The sequence below is a fragment of the Mixophyes fleayi genome, chromosome 1, assembly GCF_038048845.1.
Source record: "Mixophyes fleayi isolate aMixFle1 chromosome 1, aMixFle1.hap1, whole genome shotgun sequence".
Taxonomy (NCBI): domain Eukaryota; kingdom Metazoa; phylum Chordata; class Amphibia; order Anura; family Limnodynastidae; genus Mixophyes; species Mixophyes fleayi.
In genome coordinates this window covers 26464743-26478387 of record NC_134402.1, presented here as the reverse complement: position 1 = coordinate 26478387, position 13645 = coordinate 26464743, and the positions used below count along the sequence as shown (strand labels likewise).

The following is a 13645-nucleotide window of genomic DNA, read 5'->3' as shown; positions in this document are numbered from 1 at the left end:
TTACACAATTTCACACAAGACAACTACCCCCTGACCAACATTGGGATCATTTAGCTTACGACTCACTTTTACCTTTGCAGTCTGACTGAACCGAAATGCAAAATGTAGTAACCTCATGTATCAAACTCCCATTGTCCCATAGATTGTAAGCTTGCGAGCAGTACCCTCTCACCTCTTTGTCTGTTTTATCCAGTTTGTTTATTAGTTTACTGTGTTTGTCCCCAATTGTAAAGTGCTACGGAATATGTTGGTGCTATATAAATAAATGATGATGATGATCATGTTCCTCCTTTCAGAATGCTCACTGTTCAGAACTACATTGCCATTTTTCCCTAACTATCCTTGTTAGGGTTTGTATATATTAGAGATCTCACTGCCTTGGCTGCATTCACCGATTGATGAGCGTAGGTTAACCGGCACTGCACACTTTTGGACCCTATGAAGGAATTGCCAACAGCACACACAAACTTTCACAGCGAGCTCTGGATTAAACACGAGAGACAAGAAGACATGCGTCAGCCACGTATGTCCAGCGTTCACTCTGAATATTCATCTGCATTTAATGCAGGTCAGACAAAACGTACAACAGACACAGAGACAGCTACATAGGTACAAGTGCTCACTGATATAGATACTATCCAACTGGCTTCAGCAGTTATCTTTTAGTTCATTATTCTTTAGGGGACGAAATTGGCTACAGATGAGGTAACCAATTCTCAGACACAATTGTCTTCTAGAAGATTTGTTTGTTTTCATTGTCCCTAGACAACAAAGTACAGACCTTATCATCATCATCTATTTATATAGCGCCACTAATTCTGCAGCGCTGTACAGAGAACTCATTCACATCAGTCCTTGCCCCATTGGAGCTTGCAGTCTAAATTCCCTAACATACACACAGACTGACAGACAGGTAGAGACTAGGGTAAATTTTGATAGCAACCAATTAACCTACCAGTACGTTTTTGGAGTGTGGGATGAAACCGGAGCACCCGGAGGAAACCGGAGCAAACACAGGGAGAACATACAAACTCCACACAGATAATGCCATGGTCGGGAACAGAACTCATGACCCCAGCGCTGTGAGGCAGAAGTGCTAACCACTAGGCCACCGTGTTATATCCAATTGTTATATGCAAGTGTAACGGTGTGGAGTACCCTTGAAGAGCTACTTACTGGGTTAGGAATCACCATTCAGCCTTTGAGTCCATTTAAAAAGAAACAGAGGGCTATTCTGACTACTTAGTGGCTATTAGGAAGGATAGATGTGTGTTGGTCCAAGATAGAAGCGCTGTGACGTCTGATGTTTTGTTCTGTTTTTTTTTTACACCTTTGTGGATTACTGAATGTAACATAAATCTTCATGTCAAGCAGCGTTCTTACAGTGCAGTCATGTGACAGGGAAACATGACCATGTGACATAATCCAATTGCCGCTGATGTGGCGAACAGGCATTGCAGCACACACATTGCTGGCAGTTACAGTAGAAATCTTCGCTCATTTTTCCGTGCACCTCTATAGGGTACAAGGAGAAATGAGTGTAGATTTTACAGAAATCACAGACGTTCTGGAGACACTTTGCAGCTAATTAAATTCCCCCCTTAGAGGTTCATGAAGGGAATGGGGTGGTGGTGGAGGGGGAGTCGGATTTTTGGCTACAATACACCACTGGCCAGGTATCATCAATACTGACATCCAGGAGATCTATCAGTGCTGGCCGTGAGAACTGGACAGGAGATTGGATAGTAGCTATACTTCCTAGACACCTCCAATGCCATCGACTCAATCATGTTTTGGATTTTACAGCATGTCTGTACTATTACAGACTGTCTTCTGGTAACAGTAGGGAACCGGGGAGGAACATCACAAATCGGTACATAATTAGCAGGGGTGATCCAACTACAGACAGATACTTTTAGTGAGCTATATCTACAGTAAACCTTGTTGTGAATTATATAAAAAATATCCTAACAAACGTATCCACGAAAATGTTTTCTGTAGTGTTATTTAGGAAAGAAGAGAGATTTTTTTTCCGCATTACAATTTTTTTATTTGAAACAACGAAAGTAATAAAAATATTTATCTTCTCTCAGATTCTCTTACTGACTCTCTTGTAGACGACGTCTTGTACAGTCATAACCTGAAACATAAAACACAGTTTATACACTCACAATGTGAACATACAAATTCCCACGATTAAAATATCCTATGAACTGCGATGTTCCAAAATCTGGCAATCACTTCCTATTCAGTGATATTAAATCGTGTTATTTATTATACTCACTGCAGGTAATATGGAACATGTCCTAATCACGTTGTCCTAATCTTATCCTCAGCAGGTAAAGGAAAAAAGTTTAAACATTTTTTTTAAATAAATTTGGTCTATTGTTAAAAAAAAATAGTTTTTTAAATGTAAAATACATTTTAAGAATTTTTAAACTGTATTTTTTTTTCATCTAAGTGGCACTGAAAGGTCAAATCTAGGGCCTGATTCATTAAGGATCTTAACTTAAGAAACTTCTTATTTCAGTCTCCTGGACAAAACCACGTTACAATGCAAGGGGTGCAAATTAGTATTCTGTTTTGCACATAAGTTAAATACTGACTGTTTTTTCATGTAGCACACAGATACTTGATTGCTTATTTGTACACTGAAATTTAAAGTTGATATTTGTGTGCTACATGAAAAAACAGTCAGTATTTAACTTATGTGCAATACAGAATACTAATTTGCATCCCTTGTATTGTAACATGGTTTTGTCCAGGAGATTGAAATAAGAAGTTTCTCAAGTTAAGATCCTTAATGAATCAGGCCCCTAGTGTTTAAGTCTCGCTGCACAGGCACATGCCGAAGAGCTGGCCATGCGCCCAACTACAAAGGCTGACCTAGCGAAGTTATAACTCTTACTGCTCTAGTATCACAGGGGCAATTGAGTGTCGTCCTGCTGCCCCATTGATAGTGTTGTCAGGATTTTTTTATGGCCATGGTGAATGACTATAGAAAAACTTGCTTATTGTCAACAAGGGACTCTCAATAATAAATTGTCCCCTCTATCTTGCAGTGGCAGCTCCGTCAATATCCACCAAAAACTGATTTTACAAAGGGATGACTGAGCTATAGGAGGATAATCCTGGGAAAATGACTTTAGAGTCATGCTGCAAAAGTACAAACGAAAGTAAAATGAATGAAAAAAAACGATAAGCCTATGTGGGATTGTAGCTTTAAAACACAATTTGTCCCTTGTAACATTGCCTAATGATTTAACCTATTGCACAAATCTTACATCAATGAGGAGGTCCCCAGAAATCTCCGTAACAGAGTTGACTCCTTTAATGTCAGCAACCAGTTTACCGTCCACCAGATTCACCGTAGTCTGGAAGAAACAATAAATGAAATGACCTCATGGAGAATTAATCCAATGCTTTTATGCAGTGTCGGATTTGGCATACATGGCTAGTTGGCTACATATCAATATCACTCAGTTAATCATGGAAAGACTTGTCTGACCCAATATTACTCACTTACAGTGAGACTCATTCAATCTGGGTAAAAATTTTACTTTGATGTGAAGTTGCGTTGTCCACACTACAAACCATTGGTGCTCCATGCTGTGCTCAGGGTTTTTGTGCATGTTTTGTGGCTCTCCTTATGGGAGCGCTAGTGACGTTATCAGATTGCTGGGACACTAATTATTCCACCTCTGCTCCTGAGGTTGAGAAATAATATTTTACACAACCTGTTTGTGTGTTTGTCTATAACTTAAGGCAAAACCTTCACTCATTGTGTTAGATCACACTATAAAGTGCCACTGAGGAATAAATAAACATATTGGCTCACACACTCCTGGCTCAGTGTGCAAATTTGTGGAAACGGTTTCCCATAATTCTTTTTGGTGCCCACCATTTGGCTCAGGGGCGGGTTGCAACAGTAATGCTTGCTGCAAATGTGAACATGTGCTGGGCTAGTTTGGGTCATTTTTTTCCTTTCATCCCAACAAATTAAACTTAGATCGTTATTAATGCTCCTGTTAACATTTGTGTGAGGTCATTGGTTGACCTGGAAGTGAATATCAGCACAGGAGGCTATATGCACTCTGTGACTTGTAATATCTTAATATTTCACAGCTAGGAGTAAGTTATTCTATATTATACAACAGTTGTAATATCTGATATATCAATGAATGAAATATGTATTGCTATGTTAGTACATTATGTCATTGTATACTTACTCTTTTATATATAGGCATTTTTTCCTTTTTTAGTGATAGAAAAGAAAGCTGTGTTTTGTGAATTGCTTCGCTGCATTGGGGAAAAGGGCTGAAGAGGTTATGACCTTACCTTAATTTTCTCATTTGTCAGCGTCCCCAGTTCAGCCTCCTCTCCAATAGTGAACTCGTTACGTTGGACTCTGGGTCCTGTAGTCGCTGTGATCACAAAGTGGTTACCATTCTGCACTATCTCTGTTACAGTCTTCAGATCCTTTGCCTTCTGGGTTAATTCATCAGGAATACCTGAAAGCAATAAGCAATAACTGCATTGTCATGTACAGCAATTCTGAGTGCATAAAAATGTGCAGAAAAGGACTTTAGGCATCAATTCAAAACACTATGATTCATACTCTAGATAGATGTCTAATAAAATAGCTTCGGGGGTTATTCGGTGTCTCCTACTATGTAACTTTTATTAGTCAATCATTTAAAAAAAAGATAAATCTATTAACCATTTATAAAATTATCACAAGTGAAAATGAGAAGAGTAAAATATCAAAACGTGAGAACCCTGCTGACTATTACACAGGGGCAGAAGAATAGACAGAACTCTTGTGTCTTTCTGTGAATATTTATTATCAATCCTAATCACAGAACAGAATTTGATTTTTTATTTGCATCATGTTTTCCTAGTTCACTATTACATCAGTGTGATTTAATAGTACTGAAAAGAACTTCAATGCTTCACTGCAATAGATACCGAAAGAACAGCCCTGGAGGCATGAAAACCTGGGGCTTACCAAAAAAACACATCTGGGCATTTGGGAAGGAGATGCGATTACATCTTAACAAGGAGAATGTAAGTGGTTCTATTATTAAAGCAGCAATCCCACATAGAAGTTATTTTTATTTAAATAGCAAGTTAGCATCTTGTTTTTCTCAGCTGTCATCCTACAAATCATTATCTCCTTTTCAAAACCTCTCTGGAGGGAAAACAAATATGGCTGCCAGACACACACACACACACACACACACGGTCTCTCAGCATGTCATTTGTAGGCAGAGGGGGTTGAAGCAGCAGGAGGATTTTAAAGTGCAGACAGAGCTCAGAGAGGGTGTTTTAAAGCCTCTCTGCCCACTACATCAAGTGTCATGTGACTGTGGTTGCCATGGTAGTCATATGACACTGTGGAAACTCTGCAGAACTATAAATCAATAGTAGCAGCCTGAAGTAAAAAAACTCAAGGGAAATAGTAATTACCAAGCTGTTTCTTATAAACACACAGTGATTTATGATAAAAAAAAACACAAGTTATTTTTAATCTTTAAATATTTCATTGGTATTTTTTTTTTTTTTTATACATTTCATTACTCCCTTCATATAGTTGCACATTAAATGAATTTAGTAGCCAGTAGTTTTTTTCTCCACCTATTAAACATACAATTTGCATTTATTTCTAACTTTTCATGCTGAGCCTTCTTTAAATTGAGTATATTATTATAAATTGTATTATTATTATTATAGGCTGATTATTCACTGGCGTCTCCGTAATGCAATTGCGTTTGACCTTTCTGAGAAAGACGGGGACTGTGACCCAGCGTGATTTATCAGACATAAGATAAAGGCAGGGTAAAAGAGAGACCACACAGAGCCATCTTAAAACATGGGCATGCTGGGCAGTTGCCTAGAGGCCCCACGAGCATAGGGGCCCCATAGGCTTGCCAGCTTTTCAGTATATTATTCTGGATTTATTCAGAACCTTCAAACCCTCATTATTAAAAAGGTTTAGGATCTTTTATGTTGAATTTCTTGTTTTTTAACTTCAAGGCTTAAGTTATATTGTTCAAACATTTGTGTGTATTAATCTCTGCTAGACAGCATGTTTTTTTTAATGTTTAAACACTGATTTTGTTGAAGGTACCAATAAATGTAAGCTTAATTTTATAGATATTTTACATTTTTATTCCTGTGAGTGGTTGTGTAGGTAGGGCCCCAGGGCCCTATAATGCTGATAAGATGACCCTGGAACCACTCTCAATGCCAATTGTGCTGCATTAACTAATTCATACTCTCACTATGTCCTGCAGTAAATCAGTTGTATATCTCTAGTTATTAAACAACGTTTCTATTGTAATATATGATAACTGTATTAGTATATTAGAATAGTGGATACTTTGTGTCTGTGAAACGTTAGTATCTCCTGCATCGTTACATTCACTTTTATTTCAGTAATCATACTGCTAAGAGAATTTGATCAACGGTAAGTTATGACATGGAACTGAGCAAGGCAGAAAAATCTCAACTTAAATTTATATATAGGTGGAAAAAGCCACAAATCCTTGTTTTTGAGTTTACAAGTTCAATTAATTACAATGTAACTCATCTTTTAACATACTATCTCAATTCAAAAGACCACAGCTTAGCCTTACCAACCCAAACTGCACATTTAACAATATTAAACCCTTAACAATATATAACCAGATAAAAAGCTAACATTCCTGATATAAAAATGAGCTGTGACCATTATTTGAATAATAAACTTTCTTTACAGCTACTGTACCAGAGGCGTTTTTTTTTTGCAAAGGAAGAGCAGACATGAGCTACTCACAAGCATAGCCTACTTCAACTACTTCAATTTGCCCACAGAGCTTACGTTCCAATTAGAATTTCTGCTCTTTGTTCCCTAATTATGAAGTATTTTTGTTTTCACTATTCACTAACTTCATTCTCATTTTATTTGCGGTATTTCTAATAAATGATTAATATTTTTTGTAATGATTGACATATAAAAGTATAATTTTAGTCTCACAGTATTCTGTAAGAAGACCTCTGGCGTGCTGGGTCCTTCTGACAGTCCGCTCTTTTTTCTAGAAGATTTTATTATGTTTTTTCCAAGTTATAGAATTCCAGATTGCAAACATACTCTTTATCCCCACTAACAGCAAGTTGTATCTTGTGCAAAGAAATACTGGACACAGTCGATCCATTTTTTTTTTTTTTTACATCTGTGTAATGTTAAAATATTTTAATAAAAGAAACCAGTAGGGAATTACTGCTATTATCTACCGCAGTTAAAATATAATTCATATAGAGGGGCGCATGTAGTGTTGGATGTATTTGCCCTCAGAATGTGCGCAGGAAAAGACACATGAATGGGAGAGCACATTGTCCATCTATACATCACCAGAATATCCACCAGCTTTATATCAGGAGTAACCCATCTGTATACTTACGCACCATGATAGCCTATAGAAAGCATGGAGCTAGTGTAGAGATGTAGTGTGACAGTGTTAGTCCTAAATGCGCAATACCCTAATTGTGCACAATATGATACTATAATGAAGTCTTATGTACACAAGAGAGATTAATGTCTGCACGGTGTTATTAATAAATGCGAAAGTCGCCATTTAAACTAAAATTAAGTACAAACACAAATACAAATTAAATTAAGATCTGTTGTTTCCCCTGTAAAATTGGAATCCTCTCTCCTGCTGCAGTCCAATTATTATCAAGTAATGCAAATAGACAATCTCAGCTTCGTATAGTATCAAGTCACGCTAATGAATGAAGTACCATAAACTGGAGGGGTCAATTCTCAATCAGCCAAGCAGGTGCGGCTACCTAGTGATACTGCTAATCATCATCATCATCATCATCATCATCATCATCACCATTTATTTATATAGCGCCACTGATTCCGCAGCGCTATACAGAGAACTCATTCACATCAGTCCCTGCCCCATTGGAGCTTACAGTCTAAATTCCCTAATATACACACACAGACACACACAGACAGAGATAGACTGACTAGGGTTAATAGCAGCCAATTAACCTACCAGTATGTTTTTTGGAGTGTGGGAGGAAACCAGAGCACCCGGAGGAAACCCATGCAAACACGAGGAGAACATACAAACTCCACACAGATAAGGCCATGGAACTCATGACCCCAGCGCTGTGAGGCAGAAGTGCTAACCACTGAGCTACCGTGAATCATTGCATCTCGCCAGCCCTCCAGTACCCGCAGGAGATATACCTCCTGCCAGGTGTATGTGCATCTTCTACAGTCGTGATTACGTGAGCGTGCCCTGACTGTGCTCGGCTTATACTTGTCTGTCTCGTCTATCCCCCACTCTACCTCTCCAAGCTTAAGGAGTCGTAAGTATAAGGAGCAACAAAATCTGCATTTGAATGCACACATTTCTGGTGTGCATAAATGTGTATTTTTTTTGCAAAAGAACAGACGTACAACCAATTCTACATGAGGACCATAATCTCTGCATATATTCAATTTTATGACCTCTGGGTTCTTCAGACATAACCCTGAACCTATATGTGTCTTGACATATATTGTATACACACCTGTACAATAATACTAAATAGTTTTCTTGTATTCATGTAGTGCCTGTTTCTAAACACGCAAATACAAATAGCACTTTGGACAATACAGTCATGGGACCTCTTATGTGGAAATCTATTTTACAAATGGTTCCCGAAAAAACAGAATTGAAAGAGTAAACTATTGCTTCTGTCGATTTTGTCCTATACACAGACAGGATGGCAGATTCTTCCTACAGTTACCTTGAGGAGCTCCGCTAAACATTTTGATGAGGCGGAGGTGACGTGGGGAATCAGAGAAGTCAATCTTTATATTTGTTTTAGTAAATTCTAGGCACGGTGCTCCAAATGACAAATCAACCTGATATCTAGAAAACTCCAAATTTCAAGCATTCTGGATAATATAGATACCTAATCCCATAACCATCAATGATATAGCGCCAACTTACCAATGGCTTTCATGAAAGCCTCAAAGTTTTCTTGGGACTGCACTTCAAAGGTTCCATTGAAAGACATTTTAGAATGTGAGAGAGGTTGAGAGTCGCAGGTTCTAACCGGCTTATATCCTTAATGATGGGAGGGGAGATGATGTCATCTGCTTTATAGCTTGGGTAATATATTAACGTTAATGCACATAGTGCCCCAGGTCTCTGTGCTCTCCCTAGTTTCTAGTATAATTATAGGTGACATTCTCATGCACTGGGTCAGCCCACAAAAGGCCCGTCTGCACTCTGTGTTGGAGACTGCTCCACAACAAGTAGTACAATGATAAAGCAATTAACATTGGGTTCAGCTGATGGGGTACAAAGAGCAAAATTCCTGCTGTATGGTTGATGGTTACACCAATAACAAAATTAGTGAACTTTTACAAGGTTTGTCTGACATTTATTGCAAGAAACTAAAATAATCCAGGGTTTTACAGTCAGTTACCTTTACTCTGTATCAGCACAAATGATCAATAAAGACAGAAAAGCAGTTCTGTGTAGTCAACTAACTTGACCGCAAATCACGCAACCCTGTTCATTTTAATTTAATGTTATAAAACACTTTCTTATACTATACTGTTCATTTAAGAAAAAAAAGTTTTATGTTTGTCACGGTATGGGAGAACTTACTAAATATGTCAGTGAGTGCTGCAAGATTTTCTTTTGGATCAATGTCATTATCCATGCTCTCATCATTTCCTGTCGTGATTACTGTAACTTTCTCCTCACCTCCCTCCTTAGTTCTATGCTCAACGCGGCTGCGAGACTCATTTTCCTATCACACCGCTCTTCTTCTGTCTAGTTCTGTTAGTACATAAAAATAATTGTTTTAATAATAATAATACTTGTGTGTATTATTGATTGTACATACGTTACCTTGGTAATGGCACAAGAGATGGTCAGCAGTCTGTGCCTCGACTTCAGATCATACATCATTTTGGAGGAGCGAGGGTCCCGTTGCTCCACAACGGCAGCTCAACCAGCAGTCAGTTCAATCAACACTGAGAGGGCTCAACAGAAGGAAGGATGCGGCCAGAGCCAAGAGACAATATAAAAAAAAAAAAACAGGCAAAGATTGCTAAGAAGACACGAATCAGAGTAACAAAAGTCAGAAGAGCTGGTTGAGACATAGGAGGAGTAAGCAAGCAATAGGCAAGAGAAAAAAGTGGGACTTGATCAACGTAATCATCTTTACACCAGGCCTCCGAGAGCTGCAATGGATGGTCCCTTATATAGGCTGCATAACACGTGCACATCTCTCTACAGTCCGTGACTTGTGCTAATCCACCTCTACAGTCACAGGGGGCTGAACTCAAAATTCTGCTTTGTTTTACTGCACTATATTCTGAACCATCTGAGGCAAAAGCCCAACAATCCAGCACTGTGTGGTTAGCAAAATCTGCATTAAATCATAGGCACCCTGGAACGTGGTGCACCACAATAGAGAAGGGCTGGAAGCCCAGGTGCCCCCTGGTCAAGTGAGGAATGGTCTCTTGCATGGAGTGTACTGGAGCATGTTCAACGAAATCCACAAAAAGGGCCACGACAAGGTAGTACTGGAGAATCTCCACCACCGCAGAGAACCATGACGTGTGAGGGTAAAGTCACCAGCTCAATTATAAAACTTGTTGTAAGACTGAACTTTATAGGCTAATAGTTTAAGATGACCTTTTCTGACTACGTAGTTTAGATAGTTGGTCTCAAATTTCCCCAGGGCACACTTTTTCAGTTTGGCAGTGGTCTGTAGCATGGAGGGTATAAAGGACCAGCTACAGCCTATTAATATGAGCCACATTGTTCTTGACTATATCGTCTAGGTACACTGCAGCATAATTCTTATGTGGACGGAGTACCTGGTTCATGAGCCGGTGGAAGGAAGAGGGAGCACCAGGAGTTAAAAAGTCATTGCGACAAACTGGAACAGGACCTTAGGAGTAATAAAATGGTTTTGTACATGGCCTCCTTGCCCATCTCGATCTGTCAATATCCCTTAATGAGGTAAATCTATCATGCAGATCCAAGACGGTCAATGTTTCCAATTTAGAGACACTATAGACTTTATGAAAGTGGTATAACCCAGTGTTTTGCAGGATGGATAGACCCCAGTGGCTTTGAGGGCCCTGACACCCAAAGCTAAGTCTCTGTGCAAAACTTAATAATGATGTATAATTAAGAACATGAGAAAAGAATAAAAGAGACCTGGTCAATGGAATGGAGCTGGTCTGCAGCTGTATTCAGTCCTGTAGCCAAGATGTCTGTGACACGGTTCTCATAGTGGAAGTTGCTATATGGAATCCTGATGTAGATGATAGACAGGTAAACATGTCTGGTGCTGTATCAGGTTGGTTCTCACTGGACAACACATCTGAAATCTCTTTCCTGAAAGCATTTGGAGACTTTTTCTGGTATGGGGGAAAAGACCAGCGGCTCTGACACTGGTTCTAAGGCCAACTGATAGATAAATGTCGCAAACAAAGCTTCTTGTTCCTTCCAGGCCTGTAGGAGGTTCACATGATACATTTGTTTTCCCTTTCAGGAGTCAAGCTTTACTTTTTGTAGTTTACCAACCCAACTTTATATGACACGGTAAAAGGATCCTTTCATTTCACCAACAGTTTGCTCCTTTGCATGGGCAATAACAACAGAGCATTATGTTCAGGAGAGAAGACACCAGAGCTGACAATTGATAGCAGATATTCAATAAATATTGTAACTCATTTTTTTCCCTAAAAGGTTGTTCCTCCCATGATTTTCTCTAAAGGTTGAGAATATCTCGAAGCATCATGCCTTAAAAAAGTTTAAATAGTGAAAAACCAGGTGACGTCTGGGGAACTTCACAGAGTGAAAAGAAGAGAAATTGGAGGATTTTGTCCCAGTTTTTATTGGTTTGAACCGATCGTTTCAGCATAGCCTTTACTGTAAGATTAAATCATTTGACTACACTGTGGATGACTTTAGTGTTTGACACGACTGGCCCCAGCAGGCCCAGGCAGCTATTAACCGCTTGGACATGCTGACGCTTGTAGTGCTCCATGCTGAGTTCACATTGAGTGAGTCTTTATTTCAAACAATATGATGCTAATTTCTTAGTACTTCCTATTGGGCACTACAGGTCCCAGCAAGCACCAGATGGAACTTTTTTTTTTTTAAATTCTACATTAAAAAGACATTCATCGTCATCAGGCTAATGATTACAACCCGGCGTCCTTACCAATGTAATTGAAACGTATAGTCAAAGCCGAATAATTATATGAAGTCATTCTAAATTAATAGATATTGATAGAAATGGTTTTCCATGCGATTGCAATTGGTATGCTATGTCATATCAGGGTTAATTACACAATCGCACAGGTAAACAGTGCAAATACACTTACATTCACACCTACACTTGTAGATAGTTCACATTTAATAAAGTTCCAACTCACATTCTTTTATTATTAAGAATTAGAGATTATTTATACAAGGATAAAACTACATTAAAGGTACTTATGGTTCAGGTCCAAAGAAATGCATGGTGTTTGGTCTTATATTAATCCACATTTTTACCAGCAGGAATCCGGTATTATCGAAGAAGTGATCGCACATAGCAGTCGCTAGTTATGATTAGTTTAATTAAGAATAATTCTCATAGATGTTCTGTTAATGGGTTAATTTAAACTAGATTTTAGGCGGTTCCTTGAGGCAAAACATGAACACAACTGTTGGAGTGAGTTGCCCCCACCTTTGGAAAAGGATTGTTTGAATTAACCTATTACCTACATTGTATTGGAAAATTGTTTGAACTAACCTATGACCTGCATTGTACTGGAACATCATAAACCCTGAACCAATGTAGATCTTTCTTAGTGTTATCTGTGTGTACATTGCGACATCATCACTGTTTTTTGTCAATGTATACTGTATATAAACAGGTCACTCATGCATTAACAGCCTCTTTGATCACAGACTTCAGGATTGATGAGCTGCTACTGGATTCAGCGCGCAATCGTAAAGTTTTGGTTATACCTTCTTGTATTTTGGTATACTTTGATATATTTTGCGATTAGATCTCTTGTGCGTTGGAACCACATTAATTGCATCGGACAATCTCTATTGGTGACGATAGAAACGGACATTACAGTATCATGTGCTTAATTGTATCATACACTTTAAAGGTATCTCCATAAAGCAGATGCATTTGACTGTATGCAGAGCTGCTTGTATCTTAAGCATGTAATCGTGTATTATTCTGACACTTTGAATGCAAATCCAATGAACGCGTGAGACCCTCAGTGTGCCATTACAACTGCCAAAATGCTGGACTGCTTGATGAGTGCCCGAGCCTGTTCTGTTTATCGCATGAGCGAGTGAATGAATGAAGAGGTGTGTATTAACAATAAAAAACAACAATGGGAAGTGTGTACTCTCATATTCTGGGGTGCTACAGTATTTGCCATTGAAAGTCATTAGGGACAAAGAGGGTTAATTTTATTTGTTATTTTTTTTCCCCTTTGAAGTTAAAGTGTTTGTCAGCGCATTGTTTAATAGTCGTCAGTTAACAAAGGTTACTAGGATAACATTAATTACACTGATGACATCAATAACTGATGTAGATATGCAAGAAACACAAAGAAGGG

At 38.5% G+C, this 13645-nt stretch overlaps 1 protein-coding gene across 1 annotated transcript; it reads right to left on the bottom strand.

Annotated features, from left to right (window-relative positions):
- Positions 1–2017: 2017 nt before the first annotated feature.
- Positions 2018–9218, bottom strand: LOC142104085 (fatty acid-binding protein, liver-like). The gene is made up of 4 exons (XM_075188553.1): positions 8994–9218; positions 4339–4511; positions 3285–3374; positions 2018–2140 (listed from the first exon to the last, which is right to left on the bottom strand). The coding sequence occupies exons 1-4, from the start codon at positions 9058–9060 to the stop codon at positions 2090–2092; spliced, it is 381 nt and encodes a 126-aa protein (XP_075044654.1). The 5' UTR covers positions 9061–9218; the 3' UTR covers positions 2018–2089.
- Between the last annotated feature and the right edge of the window lie 4427 nt (positions 9219–13645).

Coding starts and splice junctions, on each gene's coding strand:
- LOC142104085 (XM_075188553.1), bottom strand. CDS start 9,060: ATGTCTTTCAATGGAACCTTTGAAGTGCAGTCCCAAGAAAACTTTGAG. Junction 3,375..4,338: donor TGACAAATGAGAAAATTAAG/GTAAGGTCATAA, acceptor TGTTTCTTCCAG/ACTACGGTGAATCTGGTGGA. Junction 2,141..3,284: donor CTGGGGACCTCCTCATTGAT/GTAAGATTTGTG, acceptor TTTATGTTTCAG/GTTATGACTGTACAAGACGT.